The 21325-nt window shown below is 37.8% G+C and overlaps 1 protein-coding gene across 6 annotated transcripts in view; it reads left to right on the top strand.

Moving 5' to 3' along the window:
* Positions 1 to 8113, top strand: part of NEBL (nebulette) — a 247158-nt gene extending 239045 nt beyond the window's left edge. For all 6 annotated transcript variants that reach the window (XM_057432781.1, XM_057432780.1, XM_057432779.1 and 3 more), the window contains 2 exons: positions 2463 to 2578; positions 7443 to 8113. In XM_057432781.1, coding sequence (XP_057288764.1) covers positions 2463 to 2578; positions 7443 to 7619 — 293 coding nt within the window. In that variant the 3' untranslated portion in view covers positions 7620 to 8113. The remainder of the gene's footprint in view (positions 1 to 2462; positions 2579 to 7442) is intronic.
* The last annotated feature ends 13212 nt before the right edge of the window (positions 8114 to 21325 follow it).

The raw sequence follows: 21325 nt of genomic DNA, 5'->3' as shown, positions 1-21325 counted from the left end.
CCACCTGCACTTCTGGGAGCAATGGTCAGCCCTCAGCTCCCTCACCAATAAATCTGACTTCAGCTAAATGAATTTCATGTTCCACCACTGTGTTTTATTGTTCCCTTAGGTTAACTAAAACCATTGCTTTTGCTGCTGCAGTCAGTGATGTTATAGAACTTTATACTTTGGACTGAGCCAAAAGATTGCAGTTAACTGTAGGTGATGATGATGATGAAGAAAAGTCTAACTCTTTCTCTATGTCATTTAGTCTCACCTTGAAATATCAGTATGTCACCAGAAACACAGCTCGGAGCCCTTCTCTGTTCAATAATCTGCTTATTTATGATTCCCAAATTATCTTCCAAGTAGACAGTAATCTAGAGATTTCTTTAGTATTTTCTGTAAGAAATTGTTAAGTATTGATAATTTTTTTTTTGCAGCTTTACTACAATATTCTTTCGGAAAAAAAAGGTGGAATTATTCAATCAAGTCTCTCAAAGACTGATGTGTTGATATATAGGCTTGTATATATGATACCTAAATAAAGGACTAGAAGATAATTAGCAAAGCTAATACTAAAAATTCCTTCTTTTTGTTTGTATAGGACCTTTTTCTAATACTTCAGCTTCTAACATTTCCCACTTCTCTTGCTTGGGAAGAAATGCTTTATTTCCCCAGGCTTAGTTTCCACCTTTGCAGGTAAATGAGCAAAAAGTCTCACTGAGACAATTTGACAGAATTCTTTCAGCTGTGAGAAGCTGATAGCAAAAGAGGAAAGCACATCTCAAACCTGCTAATGATAGTTGTCACAGAGGCAGGAGGCATAAGTTGTCCCCCCCAAAGTAAGCCTGTTCATTTGGAGGCCACGGTGAAGCTGACCTTCAGTAGGCTTGCTGCCTTACACTGACAAAGGATGATTGGTAGGAATTGAGAAAAATCTGTTCTTGGGGAGAAGGAATCAAAAGTAAAAAGTTTCTACCAGCACCTTCACTTCTCTTAGGAAGAAGAAAGGGACTCTCTGAGTGTCTGCCCCTACCAGGGAGCAGGAAAAAGCTACTAGCCCTTTGTCACAGCAGAGCAGGCAAGATGCTGACTGACGAGTGGCCAGTGATGGCTTGAGCAGTACAGCTTCCTATTAAGTTTAAAAGTTCAAGTTCTGCTCAGTTTTCAACCCACATAAGCAATTTACTGCTGGTATGAATATGGTATGAGACTCTGTTGGCTTGTATGAAATGACCAGTGTTTATGCTGGTAGTGAATTAGGCAAAATTCCTTCTGTCTTGATTGCAGAACCTTGGATTAGATTATATTTTTCTCTATTTTCTCATGAAGGGCTACATCTGGTCATGTAGAAATAGCTTGTAACAACGCTAAAACATAAATTATTTGATGAACTACTTCACTTAATGCATGATAATCCTGTGAACATGTTAACGAGCAGCAATTCTCTGATGATTAAACTGCTTTAAAATGTCTTTGTACTCATATGTCATTAGAATGAACTTGGCACTTCTAAAATATCCATTATTCATCATTGGGCTTGCTGGGAAAATAGTGAGTAGTCACTTATGTTGTGCTCATTTCTCACAGATTTTTGATCAACCATGTTTTTAATGCAATCTGTTTTGGTCTGCTGCCAAAATAAGGTGTTTCAGCAGATACAGAAGTTTTATGAGTGCTTTCCTAGTAGAAGTAGGGAGTCCATGTTGGTTGTATTAACTCTTTTAGCAGCTCTTGGTACAATAGAAGTCAACATATTAATGGTTAGCATACAGAATTGTAGAAATAATGTAATTGCTAAAATAATGTGAATAAAATATATGTGAAAGAGATGGAACAATTGTGTGGTAAGAGGACAATTCTGAAAGAGGTGGTCTTGGAAATATTTAAGCAACCATTGATCTTTCTGTGTTCAGCAAAGGATGTTGGTGGTATCAGAATAAACTAAAAAACTCAACAACAGCCTCACTTTTTAACATATCTGTCTATTCCTGTGAATCTCAGTCCTGCTTTGTTCATAGCCCAATAAATAAGAGTTAGTTTGCAATGTGTTAAGAATTAATTGCAGAGAATTTCTACTGAAACATTCCAGAACTGGATTAGTATATACCATTTTTTTCATCAATCTTTCCTTAAAAAATGGCAGTATCACAGCACATGATATTTAGTACATAATCTATGCCAATACCAAAAATAGTCGGTGGTGTTTCAAGGTTTCGTACACCTTTTTAGAGAAAATTCTTAAGGTATGTTAACATTTTCCTTCCAGCTAACCTTGTGGATATATTGCTATAGCTTTGGCTACAGTTATGTGTAACTCAAATAATGAAAAGCCTTATGTTGTATATGGAAATAATTCTGAACTGTTTCATACTGAGGAGTTGTTATTTGTAATGCAAGTTTCTACAATTTCTGCAAAAGTCTAGACAAGAACTTTTAAAAAAAACAAATTAATGTGTCTCTATTTCTCTAATACACAGCCCCTGTTCTCCCTGGGGCATATCAGCAAAGCCAGACCCAAGGATATGGATACATGCACCAGACCAGTATGTCATCTATGAGGTCCATGCATTCACAGCCCCATTCAGCAAGTCTGGTGAGTATTGGATTTAAAGAATTATTTTATTTGGTAAGTAACATCATCAGCTATTGTGAATTGGTACCCTTGAATTCTATAGCTGGACTATTTGACAGTCCTGTTCCTAAATGTAAGTGATAGTACTCGTGTATGAAAAAGATTAAGTGACAGGGTAGTGGCAGGAACATTTATATCTGAATGTATTAAAAAAAAAATGATCTCCAGAAGACAGAGGAATAACTGAATCCTCTGCCTGCTTAAAACAAATAGTAGATGCTTGGATGGTATTTCACAGGCTGAGATTTGGTGGTGTACTCTGTGATGAATTCTGGCTCTTAGTGCTGGATGAAAACCACTGATCTCTTAATATCGCCCTGGTGGTTTAAATTTGTTTCAGATATTTTAACTTGCTGATTTTGTGCTAGCAGGCTTTGTGCCCATCCATATTACTCATCTCTGCTTGTATAAAGTTCTGTATTGGTGTGCCCTTTCTAATTCAACAGAAGAGTCATGCACCCACTTGTTCCTGAACCACATATAATGCTGAGTGACTGAGAAGCTTTATCATGAAATCATGGCCATGTCATGAAGTTCTTGATTATGGTGGATGTGAATATAATGCTGGAGTGAATATTTTGTTTCAGAAGTAATTGGTCATGGAAGAAGAGCTGAATTGGTATTCAGCTGGGATTTTTTGGAAGTTGACCTTTTTTCTTTTTGAAATCTTTATAAATAAAATTTCAATGGTTATCATATTTTTTCACAGTTCAGATCTAGTCATCTTTTACCTTAAAAATACTGACTTGTATTTTAGAATTTTAAACTATTTTTGAATGGATGTAGATTTACTACCTCTGTCACCTCCTTTAGAGTTGAAGTAATATTTAATTATGAACCAAACTTGGAGCTTGCTGAGATGGAAAAAAACTGCTTTCAAGATTAGTAAAAGCTTGTACTTTTCTTTAAGACTGAAACTCCATGGCATTTTATATTGGAAAGATTATGATATTATGTGAGATTTGGATGCTTTTGGTTTTGCCAGTTTCTCTGCTGCTTGGGGGCTGAGATGTTAACTTGCTGGGAAGTCTGGATCCGGATGCAGATACCTGTGTCTTTGGGTGAACCAATAATTGAGAAACTCTTTGGGCACCTGCCTTACAGCTTTGAGGCAGCTGACGTTGGAATCAACCATTAATTTCCATGGATATCAAAAGGCTCTTGGGGAGCTGGCTGCTCTCTGAAAGGGCCAGATTCCAGGAAGTGGGAGAACTGGAAGCCTGGGCTTTGCTGGCAGATTTGCTAGTTAGTGGGGAGCAAACAAGCGGCCTTCAGATACACCAGAGATGAGATGCTTGCAAATCTGGAAATGCACTTAGGCTTCACAGCTGTGTGGGCAGGTAAAAGACTATGATTTCCCTAATATCTCTATCTCCCAGTGACCTTCCTGGTGGGCTGCTTGTTGAAACAATATCTTTTCAATCATCTTGAGAGTCACCATTTGCCTCTCCTTCCAGAATTAGGAATGCAAAAGTAATAGGAAAAGGAAGGGAGTGACATTAAAGCATTTTAAAAATAGAGGATTGACTGTCTCCTTTCAACAGGTTTTCTTATCCCTTTTGTGAAACTTGTCATTTGACATCCTATCCAGGTGTGCTGGGTGCTCTCAGTGTGTGCTGAGGAAAACCCCTGGTTTGGGATGTGTTGAAATGTAGTGATTTGCAGAGGCTTAATATTGATGGCAGTCTTGGGGTGCTTTTAAAATCTGGACATGTCACAGGAGATTTGACAAAGGTTATATCAGGGTGGGGATGATTGGAGCTGCTGTAGTAAAGCCTACTCCTTTCAGCTGGTTTATTGAACTGTTATATTAAATTCAGGCCCTCAAAAGCTATAAATTCATTTTATAATCACATTCACCTATTTCCTATGTTGAGAAATAAAATTGTTCTAATTTCTAAATTTTCAAATTTAGTTTTATTTAGTTTTGAGCTGAATTTTGTATCAGCATAATTCTAACACAGACTTTTGGGTAGATTTTTGTTTGTCAGTTAAATGGCATTATTTTCTGATTCTTAACTTTTGCTCAGTTTCTGTGAGCAGCTCTGCATAATGGGCTGAATTAAATTCTTGCTCACAGTATAGAATGTTTTATAACAGATCCCTGAAGGCTCTTTCCCTCTGGAAAATAACAGAGGGTGTTCTCATGCCTTTAGATAACTAAAAGTGGTAGGAAAACGAAACCTAGGTTGCAAATTGACTCTTGATAGCTGCTATATGTGAAGGACACTGCAACAGATACTGCTCCTTTCAAGGAGCGATCCATAGAATAAGTTTAAACTGGTAGATGCACTGGAAATAGGCATCTGTCAGCTCACATCTGGCTTGGGAGCTGGGAGTGTAACAGGCTGGCTTCAGTACTTCCTATGCACAAGACTTACTGTTCTTTCTAGTCAGTAGCTCCAAGTTAGACCTTTGAGGAGGTGGGGAGATAAGTGAGTATTTGATTGTTTTACAAAGCCCCAGCTTTTTCTTATACCCTCTTGTACTCTCAGTACCTGCTAAACTCTCTACTGACAGGGAAGTAACTCCCTAAAATGCATTTAAAAAATCCCTTCTTTGAGTTCTTTAAGCATTGTAATTCTCAATTACATAACCCAGACTACACTCTGAAGTGATAATTAGGCATTAAATGCTAACGGGATTATTATGGAGATTTCTCCTGACAGCCGTTTAGTACTTAATTAGGTGTTAAGGCCGTAAATTTAGGTTTCTCAGCAGCATTTAGGGCTCTAATAAATTTTCTTAAAGTTTGAAATTATCAGCTTGTCTTCACAACTGTGCCACCGCAGTGATGTAGTCAAGCTGCCTTACAGGAGACAGGAGTTGTATGTCCTATGCCGTGATGCTCTAAGGATGAGTGAGCATCATTCTGAGTGAGCAAAACTTTTCTTTTTTTTTCCATTTTTATGTTAGTTTAATAAAACAACTGATCTCTTCCCTGAGTCTTTGCTCATTTAAAGAAAACATATAAGCATGGCTCAGGATGGCCTTATGCCAGATACAGACTTACCACAGTTTTTCTTAAATGGACCTTTTTTACTGAAATAAATTGTTTAAAGGACTAACTACTTCTAGGCTCGTTGTAGTAGCGTATTTTTAACTGTTTATTTTTTTTTTTTTTGAGTTAGTTTCAAGGCTCAGTAGAGAGGTCAGTTGAAATGGAAAAAAAAAACAGATTCTCAAAGGTCTTCCAATTGCTAGATTTCTACTTTGTGAATCTTTAAGGAAATTTTGGTAATGATAGAACCCTCCTAATTAGTTGCTTCTATGTAGTGCATAAAAATGATGAGTTTATTCATGACCTTCCATTAACACTTGGAAGACATTACCGAACCACCAAGAAACCACATGCCTCTGCTTAAAAAATCGTTCTTTGTCACAGCCTGTTGGGTAGCAACATTACAAGGCATGGCAGTGAACAGTTATACACAACAAGACTCAAATTCAGTTCAGATCAGTCTTGTCAGGAAAGGTAGTGGTTTCCAGTTTTTAACCAGGAGTTGATTTCTCTGTAGTGTTTAACCTGCACTACCAATGATAGGGCAGAATCAAGCCAAAAAGTGTATTTGCAGCATGGGAATAGCAATGATGAGTTGCTGTACAGTGTTTGGATTAGATGATCCCACATTTCTAACATGTGACAAATGGCCTACTCACTGTGTGTGGAGGATTTTCTGAAAATAATGTCATTGAAACCCCTCAAAACCTGATAATGAGATGGACTAAAACTAATCCAGAGTTGTTTTCCTCTGAGAAGCAGAACAAAGTTTGCTGTCTCTTAAAAGGTTCAGACAATAGTAGTAGGCATTAGCTCAAACATTGACTGTTTTACCCTTTTCCTCTTTAAACTATTGTACCAGAAAAATTCATCTAGATATTTTGACACATCGGGAATTACTGGTAGGGAAATTTATCAGTGATGCTTGAACTGCTCTTGGCTTCTGTCAAGAGGCAGAGTAAGTAAAAGAAAATACTCCTGTGAATTTTAAAAAGAGTTAGTTTTATTCTGCTGTTAAGATACAAAAGAGACTGTTCCCTTTGCATTTGAAAATCCACTTTGGATTCCAGTGAATGATAGTATTTTATTAGTTATGAGTGGAAATAAATACTCTATTTAGAAAGAAAATGGAAACTTGGCTTACAGTGGACAGAGGTGTACAGAAATTTGCCTTAGCTAATGATAGGACTTAGTGTTCTGTTTAGATCAATCTTTTATCTGAATATGCAAAAATAAGTATTCACAAAAATTATTTTTTCAGAATGTTTGAAATCCTGTGTTTTGTTTTTTTTTTTCCCCCCTATAGGTAATAATAAATTCCTAATTTTTATTTTGGGGTAAAATCTGAATGAAATGAAGGACATTCAGTGAAATGGCAAGTTAATGACCTGGATGAAGACTGTATTTCTTTTCTGTAGTGCAGACACAGGAGAAGCGATTTGGGAATCATGCAAACAAAGAGCAAAGGCATAGTTATCCATAGCTTGATGTAATGAACTGTTACTCGCGAATATATGAAAAAAGAGTTGGAATATTTCAAGAGGTAGTGAAAGGCCTGAAATCTGTTTGTGTGAGAACATTGGACAATGCAGGTTCACAAAAGCAATTATATTGATACTCAGAACAAGGGACTGTATTCATTGTATATTTGACAGGGTGAAGGGCGTGTTGTTTCTTTTCAACAGGTAACATGATTTCTCTGCCTTGTTCCCTCTGTTCTTTTTTTTTTTTCTGCTCTTTTCATTTTCTTCGTGCAAAGAAGAGGAGGAATCTATTTCTCTTTAGGCTTGAGACTTTACAGCCTTTTTTTCTTTCCTTCAACAGAGAACCTACAGAGCTATGTATGACTACAGTGCTCAAGATGAAGATGAAGTTTCCTTCAGGGATGGCGATTATATCATCAATGTGCAACCAATTGATGATGGCTGGATGTATGGTACTGTTCAGAGAACTGGGAAAACAGGAATGCTTCCAGCAAATTATATTGAGTTTGTTAACTGATTTTTGTCTCTAGTCCTTTGAGCTTTATTATGATTTACTCAAAATCTGACCTTTTAGAAAAAATCAGAAGAATCTTTTAAGAGTACATGTTTATTACTTTATCACTGCTGTAACAGTCTGCATTCTCACTCAGAATCCAGTTTAGAGCCCTTTAAAGTAAAGATAAATAATCAACAAGAAACTTAGAGCTTTCAACACAGCATTGATTATAATAGTGCTCCCTCAAAAAGAAAAACATATATGGAAGTCTGGTGCTGCCAGTCCTATAAAGATTTCAGTCAATTAGTTGTAAAGGGGAAAGAAACTTTTCCCTACACCTGAAAGACATTATTCTCTTTATAATAACAACCATAAAACTGATTCAATTCTTATGGCACTCTGAAGTCACAGGAGGTTAACACACTGAGTTTGAACACATCTTCAAATTATTAGGGAGTTGTTTAATGTTTGAACAGTTAGCATCCTAATAAAAATAAAAATGTTGAGTAGATAATCATTTGAAATAATGACAAGTAATATTCTGCTAAAAACAAAAAGCAAATAATGCTACTGCCCAACAGCCTTACAGTAAAATGGTCTGGTTTGACAGCAAAAATCTCTTGACTCTTGCATACCCACATTTATTCCTGGATTGCACATTTTCTCTTGTTTCCAGTAGTGACTTCTTCTATCAGCTTTGCTTGCATCAGTTAGCTCCATGCCTGGACTCGTGGTTCTTCAGTAACTTTTCCACAGAAAATTCCTTGCAAAGACTATCTAGAGTATGAAACCTGTAAACTCTTCTGTTTCCTTCTAATAATACTTAGCATTTAAACAGAAACTTCCATTAAGGCAACATACAACCAATAATTCATGTTAATTCCTTTACCTTCACCTGTACTGCTGTAAATATCCTGTGTGAAGGCCCCAGTGCTGTGCAGTCACACAAAGCCTGCAGTTACATCCCTCCTCCTTACCACAGGTAACTCGCTTAATGGCTGCTTTGCTGATGAGCTAATGTACCTACCCCTGCTGCAGAAATACTCGCACCTCCATTGAGTTATGGAGGAGAGCTCTGTTTAATTGTACTGCATTTCAGCTCAATGGCCTGTTGCTTCAGTTTCCTTCAGAAATCTTGGTGGTCCAACAGTGAGTTGTACACTTGCCAAATGATTAATGATGGAGAAATACTATGTTTTCTTTTATTGATTTAATCTTTTTCATAACTGACACTGAAGGGAAAACTAACCAAAAGGAAGTCCAACGTACTCTATGCCATCGTGCTTCAGTTTAGTTGTCTGTAGAAAACAGTAAAAGTATTTTGCTGACAAACCTTCACATACGGTATTTGGTATCCGTTAACTTGTCATCTGAACGGAGACATCCAGGCCTCAGTCTGTGAGGCTGAGGAGAGGATCAGTAACTGGTGACATGATGGACCTGTAAGACGGAATGTGTCATCAGTCTTGGGTCACAGGGAAGTTGCTTTTGCATTGGCTGGGGGCTAGGAGGATGCTGCATTTCCTCCTAGGGAGAAACTCTGTGAGGGAGGAGAGAAGAGTTAAAGATTCACGTGGTGTTCAGCCATGTGGTAGAGAAGTTAATTTTGGAGTAGTTCTCAGAACGTTGAGCCTGCTCTGAAATTTTTAAAGTAGGATTAAATACAGAGTTCATAGGCAATTTTGTATTTCTGATTTCATACAGTTAGCAAGCCTGCAGTATCTATTTTAAGACTAAAGAAGGAAGGCAGCATAGATTTGTTATGTCAACAGAAAGTTGTCAATGCAAATACCCGCTATCTCTACTTTTACATGCAATTAGGAATTGGAAAGCTTGTGCAATTTTTTTTTTAGGTGTTGCTAACATGGGGCTGATTCCAGCTGCCGAATGGAGTGGAATAACCACAAAAAAAAAAAAAAAAAAAAGGAAGTCCGTGACTGTGGAATTGCCTGTATGTTCTTATCATCTGACAAATTTCAAGGCTAATGCTGACCAGGAGTATCTAACTTCAGAATAATGTGGCTTAAAACCAGGGACGTGATATTGTAAATATGCGGTCTGTATGGATGTAATTTAAAACTGTTGGAAGTCTTGTATACAGAGCTGCTGCTGCAACAGACCCTCCTGCATTACTGGTGACTCCCATGTTAAATCAGCAAGCTTTTTCAAAAGGCTGGTGTAACAAGCTGAACTAGAAGCTCTGAAACAAGCAGTCTGCTTCTGTGTTGGTTTTCATCACTAGCCGTCAACAGCAAGTAGAGGAATCCCATTTTACAATGGCTGGCAAATTTTCTAATGATGCCTGAGGCAAAATTTACCATTAATCGCTGCTCTGCTGCTCTGTTAGCTGTGTAATGCTGACAGCCATAAAAAGAAGTTGGCAGTTTGTTAACCAGATAGGAATAAAAAGAGATATAAGGAATAGATATATTGCATCAAGAAGCAATTTTTAGTGACCTTTAAAAAAGAAAGTCTCCACCTATAAAAATACTAGCATTCTTCCTAAGTGAGGAGGCGGCTTGCAGTGTTGAGCACTGTACCTATAGTGAAAAGGAAATCAGAAAATGAGCATTTGATTGTTAGTCATTAGAGGACTATGTTATATGAAACAATGGAAATAGAATTTCCTCCATTAATTTTGAATATTCATTAGCTAAGCAAAGCAGCTGAAGCAAATTGCAAAATAAGATAGATCAGAAAAACAAACGTTTGTGAACTGTATTTCTCTTGAGAATGGTATGTCAGCAGAATTATTAAGATTGTTTTAAGTTACTCATTCATGTAGCCATGTTTTTAATCTTGTATAAGCTTCGTAGTTTGCATTCATATGGAATGGTTCCTGCTTTTTGATATAAAACAAACTTTAGTGTCATTGTGCAGTTCTGTTCTAAACAATGGAATCAAATCCCCAGAATTATCAGAGTGCGATTATAAAACTGTTTTTTAAGATCTCAAATTTGTAAGGTAGGGAAAGTGAGTCAGCAAGTAAATTGTGCCAGCACTGGTTTTACAAGGCATATGTTGGAGCCTGTTACATGCAGTGGGATTTAGGGGTAAACATATGTTATATTCTGTCTTGTCACCTTTAAAATATATATTCTTTCTTAACACAGCATGTTCCACTCACTGTACTTTCTTCCTGTAGACAATATTTTTTTTTTTCTGGGGAAAGGGAAAGACTTTTTAAGGAGCCTAATTTCCAAGATTTCCGAAGTTCAGGTTGAAAGTTCACACGTTTCCATTTTAAGCATTTTAGAAATAAAGAAGATACAGTGTGTTGTAATTCTTGGTAGCATACGTATAAGTACAGAAAACAACATAGAGCATATTCATACATATGTACAAGAACAAATGGGTGCCTTGCTTTTCATTACTCTTTCTTGCCTGGCTAATCTTCGTTTTCTAAACAAAGCTACTTAGAGACACTGCAGTTGTAATTTTTCATTATGGAACATTAGCATTTAATCTTGATGAAACAGGGTTTTCTTGATTACATTTGACATACCATAAACCACTTCAGCAGATTGGAATTTGACAGAGAATCACCTCCCATGGATTATATTTTTGACAAATGTGTCCCTACTGAGTGTTCCTCAGGGATATGGAAGGTCTCCAATACTTTGGAAAGGTAATAATTCTGGTTTTCATTGTACAGTGACTGCATGTCATCTTGTACAATGAAAAAGAAATGACAAATACAGAAATCTTTAGCAGAAAGTATACAGGGTATAAAATGTTAGATTTTAATTATGTTGATTAGTACTCCATTTAAAATACAGAATATGCTTTAGTTCATAAATGTTTAAATAACATACTGAAACAGACAAAAGATGCTATTGAAAGTAGTTCTCCAAACTGATGTGCTGGCAAATGCAAACTACTGGTAAGCTGTAGAAGAATAAATCATTTTGCAATGCTTTAGTGATTTTCTCCAGCTTTATGCCATAGAAACCCCATCTCTCCTTTTGAAAGAAAACCTGAAAGCTGTATTTCCTAAACTGCCTGCACTACAACAGTATATTCAAAGGAATTTCATATGCTTCTTGTGTCTGATAAATAGAATTTGCATATTGTACTTAAGTTGTAATCCAGTTGTTGTTGACATTTGTTCAATTATTATTATTTTAGGGGGAAAAATAAGCTATACTGTAGCATTTCAATCATGTGTATGTAATATTACTATTAGAAATTGCTAGACCATTGGAAGACAGCAATGACTGTATTGACATTGATTTAGCATGATGTGGAAACTCAGCTGTTGGTTTTTGCAGTGTGGTATAAAAAGCAAAAATGAACCGCTGTGCAGTTTGGCTTATGTTTGCTTTCAAGTGTGTAAAGTTTTAGTTATTTTGCAAAATTGTTCTGTACTTGGGAGTATACAGTTATGAAGGTATCAATTGTTTTTCAAAGGACAGATATACTTACTCTTGGTTCATATGATGTATCATCTTAATTTGGCTTTTGTTATGCAGAAAGTTAACACCAGCTATTAAAATATATTTTAGTAGAAATGCTTTAATTCCTGTTTCTTCCTCTACACTGTGAATATTTAAGCCTTGGTGGACTAGAGCAACATCATGCTGCCCAAAGTACTGACCTATGCAAGCTAGTTCACATTTCAGTTGATGTCACAGTGGATGTAACATAACAGTTTATTTTGCATAACATTAAACATCATTCAAATAAAATATTAAACCCAGCACTATGTATGTATTATATTCATAAACAATAATCTGCAAAGCTACAATACCCATTAATATAAACCAGCAAAGATGTATATTGTTTTAACTAAGGAAGCTTCGAGTTTTCAAACTTAATTAGAATATTCAGCAGTATTATTCTTCTTTACACTTGATCTCAGAAAATAGTTTCCTAAAACACCATTTTATTTCAGAAGTACCCTCTTCTTAGAGTGTTAATTTGCTTTTTCAGTCTGTATTTTCAACCCTTACATTCCATGTCTCTTCATTTGTTTAAAGAAGCAAAGGCAGTAAGTGAAGGAGGTCTGCTGATTTGACCGATACCGGTTTGCTGGTCTTTGAATGGGCATTTGGTTAGGTGTGTTTTCAGTGCAACACTAATGGAAACAGGTTGAATTACTGGCTGGCCTCTGTAAGGTAATTTTATATACTGATGGGGTTCTTGGGTTATCTTTATTGACCTACACAAGTAAATTATGTTTTACAACACTGTAAGAAAGTTCAACTTAAAATAAAACCCAGAAGTATTTGGAACTTCTCTGCCTGTAGCTGAAGAAGATTATTATGCTTAGGGATATGTTTTCTTTATTCAATTGTTAAGTGTATAATCCAATAGACTGCACTAGAATCTTTTAATTTTTATCAAGTCTTAGTTTGAAGAAGGCTGTTAACAATGACTGATGACAAATGGCAGCTACAATTGGAGCTGGTTAGTTCATTCTAGGTAAGTAATGTACGGTTGCTACCACACTAATTAAGGAAGAAGCCTTTCCTGTCTTTACTGACCCCCAAGGATCTGTGTACTGGCACTTGAAAGTCTTGTGGAGACACTCCACACTGTGTGTTGATAGGATTAGAGTTTCTAGCTATCACTGCTCTTAGGATGCCTTCATTTCTGCTCTGTCACAGAGCTGAGCATTTGATTTTTCCTGTTGTGTTAATTAGCAGGAGTTAGCTGTTTTTACATAGAGTTCTCTGTACTGAGGGAATAGCTGCCTAATGCGTTGTCTGTGACAAGTACTACCTGCCCTCACTCATCTCACTGAAACCCTCAAGCCCAACCATCTTTCCAGTCCTGACCTTCAGTGTATCTCACTCTTCTTTCCATGAAGCTATCTATGGGACACACTAAAATGGTATCACCAAATGATCCAGATTTGTGTTTTTTTGTTTTTTTTTTCAAATGATTCCTTAGTCCAGAGGAGGGCCATGAGGATGCTGGGGAGGGACTCTTCATTAGGGACTGTAGTGATAGGACAAGGGGTAACGGGTTAAAACTTAAACAGTGGAAGTTTAGATTGGATATAAGGAAGAAGTTCTTTACTGTGAGGGTGGTGAGGCACTGGAATGGGTTGCCCAGGGAAGTTGTGAATGCTCCATCCCTGGCGGTGTTCAAGGCCAGGTTGGACAGAGCCTTGGGTGACATGGTATGGTGTGAGGTGTCCCTGCCCATGGCAGGGGGTTTGGAACTAGATGATCTTAAGGTCCTTTCCAACCCTAACTATTCTGTGATTCCATGATTCTATATAAGAATCTGATATGATTCTGTATGAGAATCATAGAATCCTATAGTTCTATATAAGAATCTGATATGATTCTATGTAAGAATCATAGAATCATAGAATAGTTACGGTTGGAAAGGACCTTAAGATAATATAGTTCCAGCCCCTGTGCTGTGGGCAGGGACACCTCACACTAGACCATGTCACCCAAGGCTCTGTCTAACCTAGCCCTGAACACTTCCAAGGATGGAGCATTTACCACTTCTTTGGGCAACCTGTTCAAGTGCATCTACCATCCTCACCATAAAGAACTTCTTCCTTATATCCAACCTGAACTTCCCCTGTTTAAGTTTAAATCCATTGCCCTTTTTTAAATCACTACAGTCCCTGATGAAGGGTCGCTCTCAGGCATCCTTGTAGGCCCCCTTCAGATACTGGAAGGCTGCTATGATGTCTCCACGCAGCCTTCTCTTCTCCCGGCTGAACAGTCCCACCTTTCTCAGCCTGCCTGCATATGGAAGAGGCTCCAGCTCCCTTTTCGTTCTCATGGCCCTCCTCTGGACTTGGTCCAACAGTTCCATGTACTTATGTTGAGGACACCAGAACTGCACACAATACTCCAAGTGAGGTCTCACGAGAGCAGAGTAGAGGGGCAGGATCACCTCCTTCGACCTGCTGGTCACGCTCCTCTTGATGCACCCCAGGATACGGTTGGCTTTCTGGGCTGCAAGTGCACACTGCCAGCTCATGTTCAGTTTCTCATCAACCAACACCCCCAAGTCCTTCTCCGCAGGGCTGCTCTGAATCTCTTCTCTCCCCAACCTGTAGCTGTGCCTGGGATTGCTCTGACCCAGGTGTAGGACCTTGCACTTGTCATGGTTAAACTTCATGAGGTTGGCATCAGCCCACCTCACAAGTGTGTCAAGGTCCCTCTGATGGCATTCCTTCCCTCCAGCATATCAACTGAACCACACAGCTTGCTGTCATTGGCAAAGTTGCCGAGGACGTACTCAATCCCTGTCCATATCACTGACAAAGACATAGAACAAGATCAGTCCCAACACTGACCCCTGGGGGACACAACTCATTACTGGTCTCCAGCTGGACATTGAGCCATTGACTGCAACTCTGCGTGTGGTCATCCAGCACTATCCTGCTTCCTGTAGCCTTTCAGTTCTTAGCATTGCTTATTCTGAATTCATCAGATCAGGCATCTCTGAGACATGGTTATCTGTACCAAAATCTAGCTTTTCTATAAATAAATTTGTAGTTATAAAATAAACACTTATCTTGACTTATATTTCCTCTGACTCAAGATGATATTGATATCTTCCAGTTTTACAGCTTGTACTGACCTTAGGAAGTATATATCAAAATGAGTTAGATAAATTAAGTTCTAAGGGACTGTTTAGGCAGACCTTCATGACTGCAACTATTATACAGTGTGGCTATCTCAAGTTAGATGGGATAAATGGCACATCAGGTCTTGCTGGCAAGTAGTTCAATTGAGAACAGAGTTCATGTATTGAGTGACCCAGCTATTCAAGAGGCTGTCATTTTAATTTCTACTCCAGCAGTTCAAAAGAATTACAAGAATGAGATGCTAATTATTTATAATCAATTAATTAGCTGTGCAGCTACAAGTCCTCCATTGACACAGAAGTGGAAAAAGTGAATTCGGTAGTTCTGGCAAACCACCTGTAAAGTGGAGCAAACAAGCAGGTTGGGTGTCTTTGGATTTGACATTTGGATTGATGTTCAGTGTGCTTGCACTTCCAACCTATATCTTTCCTTCTAACTTTTAAAAAAGTGATGGGAAAGCTCTGTTCCTCATGGCATGACTTAATGTGCTGCTAGACAAATTAATCTTTAATGGAAGAGTAGATTCAAGGGTAGGTGTAAGGTCTTGGAACACCAAATTTTACAGTCCTTCTTTCAAATATTGACGTTATTTAAACTTTTACTTTGGTCCCTTGCATTTTCTTTTGGCCCTTAAAACCTGCTGAAATTATTTTGCTCTGCTTTACTTTTAACGTTGCGTTCCCTGTGGCAGTTACCTTTGTGAGAAGTGCAAAGACCAGAAACATTGGAGTACTTCAAATAACCTTCTCTTCCTACAATTTTTCGTTGCTATGCTAAATAACATCTGTGAAATATCCTCAATTCCCAGGCACATAATTCCACCCTCCAGCAACATATCAAAAGAAGTACCATATTCCACTGGCCATGATGTTCTATTGCACAGCTGTGATTATTATGAAATGGAGGTCGTGCTACAATGACTACAGTTACAATCTTGATAAGAGAGCAAGGAAGGACCTAGCAAAGACTCCTGTGAGAGCTTTAGCGCTTGTCACTATGGTACCAGTACTCTGTGAGATCCGTAAGGTGGCTACTTTGCAACTTGTTTTTTTTTCTGGATGCTAGTGAGTGAACATGGCTGCAGCTGCTTTCAGACAAGATGATTTTAGATCTTGTTTTGCCTAGTTGCTGTTTACGGTTTTGTTGGTGTTCTGCCGCTTTCTTTTTCTGCTTCTCATGGTATGGTGGCCCAGCCAGAGGAATACATCAAGATTTTTTCATTTGAGGGCCTTCTCCCAATCTGGAGGTGTATATTTCCTTACTTTTCTTTCCCAACACTGCCAGATTGGTTCTCAAAGATTGAGGGTATGCTGAGGAATGTACTTGCCCTCTTACAAGAAGGCAAGAAGCATGGTCTGAGTTAGTTTGGAGTCAAATGACTCCAAACCAGGGCATGCTCACTGGTCACAATCAAACTAATTTGTCCTCCAAGCTGAACACATTATCCATGAAGCACAGAGAGTCCTCTGCCCCTAAAAAATTTTCCTTCTCTAGATACCGCTGGTCTAGTGACAATATATTTTAGGGTTACATGAAACCTGTCTGAGAAATTTTGCAACATGCTTTAACCCTAATGACCAAAGGAACCTACAACTGGACCAGAACTTCACACCTTAATAAGACAGGTAGGACGAGTTTACCTGGTCGGTGCATTAGTTTGTTTTAAAAAGCTTTTTCTCATTTGAATTCTTTACAAATATGCAGTGAAGGGTTCTGTATAGGACTGAACACTTTTATCTGTTGTCGGAAAGCAATGTTGGGAAACTGTGGATTATATAAGAGTACCTGGATCTTGTTTCTTAGTCCAGACTGAGGCTTTTAGTCTGCTGAGTTTCTTGTCTGTATCATGATTTGTGTCCTGCTGAGGCAAAAACAAGGTTGAAGAAGTAGGTTTTGTAGTATATTTAGGTTCAGAACCAAGAAGACGAGAGACAAGTGGGATTTTTCAAATTGCATCTGAAATCATCAGCATTGATTACAAGGTGATGTTGGAAATTTCACTCAACATTTTGACGCTCCAGTGTGCTTTAAGAAATCAGTCATAATCCTTTAATTATTTCAGTATAAATAGTAAATTGTTCACTGAATTAGGGATCATAAAAGACTTGTTTACCCTCAAACCAAGTATCTAGCAACTAGACTTGAGCTATGTTGACTCTTTTTTCATCTCTTTAGTGAAAGAACCATTATTAAGTTATATGAAATGGGACATTATCAGTGATTTTGGTATCAGTTCTGAAGTCTTCATGGTTTGGCAATTAATTGTTCTTGGACAAGATACTTATTCAAAACCCCTTTGACAGTGAGAAGGACAAACAAATCCTGGATGCAGATTTGTATTGCTGGATTAAAAGACATCCCCTAGTCATGCTCTGGAAGACCATCACAGTTTCTTATTTTCTTTCTTGTTGAAGTGCAGAGAAAGCTTCTCTGGTTTCTTTTGTTTGGGCAGTTTCCTGCTGTGTTGAGAGCAAAGGTCTCTTCACCTGGTGCAGCAAAGATATTCAGAAACTGCCACAGTCATTTGTTGTAACCCTGCTGATACACCACTGATAGCTGTGAACCTGTCTGCATTTTTCTAAATCTCTCTGCATTTTTAGAAAAAATTCTCCACAAGCTGGGATGGTGACGTGCAACAATATCTCTGTTCTACTGTACACCGAAAGGGAAACTGGAGTACAAGATATCTGCATGTGAGCTTTTAAAGCAGCCCTATAGGATTAGGTGAGACGTAGTTCAGTAGCCCTCTTCTTAGCAATAAAAAGGGCAGTCATGTAAAACTGGCACAAGGGGGCAGATGTGCACCGTTAAAAAGTTTGCGTAGTTTAGGATTGAAATTGTGTTTGTGAATGATCAGAATTAGGTGCAGGACATAGTCTGGTTACTGTCTCGTTATATGCATAAATGGCTATGGTAATTGTTCTTTAAGTAAAATTGTACTGTATGTTTATGTTTAATTAGAATGAATATTCACAATTCTACATAATATCAAAAGAGTTTAGCAATACCCATTGAATACAGAATTTTATTTCCAGTGCATGTCAATAGCAGAGATAAATAGGGCATAAAAATATGTTTCAATCGTATTTTTTACTGGATCAGATGAGGTGAGCCATTCAAAATTCAACACTTAAAATATAATCATATTGGCACCAAATTCTTGTGCTGCTTTAATGGTGTCCTAGTACTTAGAAGTGCTTATGTGAATTACTTAGAAACCCTATACAGTGATAATTACTTAGAAACCTATGGTGATGGCTATAGTGGTGTCTTAGGATTTTGCAGAGTTAAATGTGTGTACAAAATGCTATATGTGACTGCAAGAAGAAAGCCACTGCAGGAGACATAGCCCAGGAAAAGCTGCAGTAAGAGATGCTACAGCAGCAGCAGTTTTATTATGCTATTAAGGCAAATTATTCTGCTGTAGAGACAACTCATGTAGTGACAGGATTTTCCTCCCCAAACCTCTCCTTTCTGTGACATACACTGCATCTTCATTACCCAATCTGTTCCACACTTCATCCACAGGAAATTAACATTTTTGTTATTTCTTTTTATATTAAAAGTCAAAGTGCTAGAGATAAAAGCAGTAATTTTATTTTACGTGATTCCATTAAAAATGAGCTTTTATTGCTGGCTGGACTTGGACTTAACAGCATACTTTGTTGCTCAAGCAACGCCAGCTTCAAAATTGTCCCCTATTTAGATTAATATGAAATTCTTCAATACGCAAGACACGGAGATGAAGCTTTGCAAAACCAGGGGTGTTTCATAACAACTTCACTGTGGCTATGTTGAAATTAATGGAATTAATGCAAGAGGATAAGCTATTTACACGTACGTATGTATACAGGGTGAGTGCAATCCAGTGTTCACTGAACATGGTGTTCAATGTTTGGTCTCTCAGTCACTGAAAAGGTGCTCAAGATTCTCTCAAATCTCGCTGGTTTATTGTTAACAATACCTTTGTGATAGCAGATCATTAAAACTTGCCTTGAAGCAGTGGGGCTTCTATTCAGCTGGAGGCAACACAGAGGTGAGTAGGTGGTGCTTCCCTGCTGCCTTCCTTGTTTCCAAGCACATTTCTTTGCCCCACTTGGACTATTCCAGGTCAAAAATTAGGATGTTCCTTTCCAAACTGTTGATATCTGACTGTCAGAATCATACCTGACTGAGACCTAAATATTTGATTTCTTCATTTTCTTCCACTTTTCATGTGTCTGGGTCCTCTGTGACTCTTCCCTACATTTGTATTCCTGGTTTTGGAGATCCAGTTGATGTACTCCAAACTGGAATTTGGTAACATGGCAATATAAAAAAACATAGAATATCAGAGCATTTCGGATGAAAGTAATTTCAAGCTCAGGTCAATGTTGAGGTCTAGATGCGGCTGTGTGACTTCAGCTCTCTGACTAGCACCGAAGACTGGCTCCAGGCCCTGGGAAGCTGAGCATTGAAGGCCTCCTTCTTCTAGCTTTCAGTCTGGCACCGTAGAGGCTCCTCTCCTTTATCTGAGAGTGTAATAAAATGGCTGCTAAGTGGTTAGTTGCCATGATAGCCCTTTTCCAAGCTTTGAGTGTAGACACTATGGTCACTTTAAGGAATCTCCACAGATTTGTATTTTCAGAAGTAGGTGCTTTTGGTTCATTAAATTCGTGTCCCTAGCTCCGTAGCCTGAATATCATTGGGATGCTTATTTTTAATATCTTTCTGCATATTATCTTTTCCAGTGATAATAACTATTTCTATATAATTTTGTGAGTAAGAGTTCCAAAGCTGCTTTCAAATTGTTTTTTTTTGTTTGCTTGTTTTTTGTTTTTTTTTTTTGACTCTAGAGACAACAATTTACCTAATTAGACTGTAGAATTGCTGGATACTTCCACTGTGTTTTGTGAGTGTAATAAAGAGCAGAGCAGAAGATAAGAGAGCTTAAGTTTAATTCCAGATTTCTTATTTTGTTTATAGCTACATAGCTACATCATTGCTGAGATATTATAGAGACCTTTTGATTAAAATGAAAAATACATTACTGAAAGCAAGAAGACTGGGTACTGCAATAAAGCTATTTAGCATGTCATAATCTTAAATTCCAGTTACCTGCTGTGTAAACCTGGGCTAAAACTGGTTTCTTTGCAATATGGTCCAGTCCCATAGGAAATGTGCTAACATTATAAAAGTAATTTTAAACTTTGTACATTATTTACACAATATGATGAAGACCATTTCCAAGTACTTTGATGAAAACTTAATTTGTGGTCTCTGAAGAAGAAATGTCTGTCATTGAAACAATTCCCCTGCTTCATCTCTCAGCCCTTGTTTGTTTTCTTTCTGGAGTTTTAGTTGGTGGTGGCTATTAACCTATATTTGACAAGACAGCTAGTTTTAGCCAATCCATTCTTGTAGGTTGATCATCTTTATCCTGGCATATAGTACAAGTTGTTTCTGATCTCAGTCCTCTGAAAACATGGAAAACAGTATTTCCTAAGTTTTAGTGGAAGATTTATGATAAACAGTACAGTATTTACTGAATATTTGTAAAACACCAAATTATGCTCAGCTAATGGTTGTTTAATGCTGAAATTCAGCACATCTCACAGCTGAACATTAGGTAATGAACACAAGCTGGTCTAAATGTAATAGCTGTTTATCCTCTCAAGAGAAAAAAAAGTAAGTTTTACCCCAGAACGCCTGGGTGAAGCTTTTAAGCCAGACAGTTTTACAGACATGTTGTCATTCCTCTAAGTAAGAATATTTCTCCACTGCCTATCCATGTTGTAGGAGCTATGAATAGTGACTCAGTAAAGGACCACCTTCTGTGGCTGGTTTCTTCAAAAGTCCTGATACAGAGTGCTGTAGAGCATTACCCTCACATGTGTAAGGTCAAGTCATTAAAATTGTGCACATGCTCTTAAATTACATTTTAGAACAGGAAGAGTCCTATTCCCTGTCTCCTGACCCGATTTGTGTTTGCCTCATTATTTTCTGTTTTCATAATTCTAATTAATTTCTATTTTAAAAAATGATTTATTGGTTTCAGCGGAAAGGACACTGATTTTGTTGGTATACAGATTTGGTATTCTTGATCGGTTTCAGGCTGGTGCACTGGCCACCTTTTTCTGGTACAGAGTTGGTCTGTTGAGTTCCTCATTGCACTAGGATTGCT

Source organism: Pezoporus wallicus, unplaced genomic scaffold (assembly GCF_028554395.1).
Source record: "Pezoporus wallicus isolate ANWC-B61680 ecotype Strahan unplaced genomic scaffold, APGP_CSIRO_Pwel_v1 scaffold_2584, whole genome shotgun sequence".
Lineage (NCBI taxonomy): Eukaryota > Metazoa > Chordata > Aves > Psittaciformes > Psittacidae > Pezoporus > Pezoporus wallicus.
This window is presented reverse-complemented; position numbering and strand designations above follow the sequence as displayed.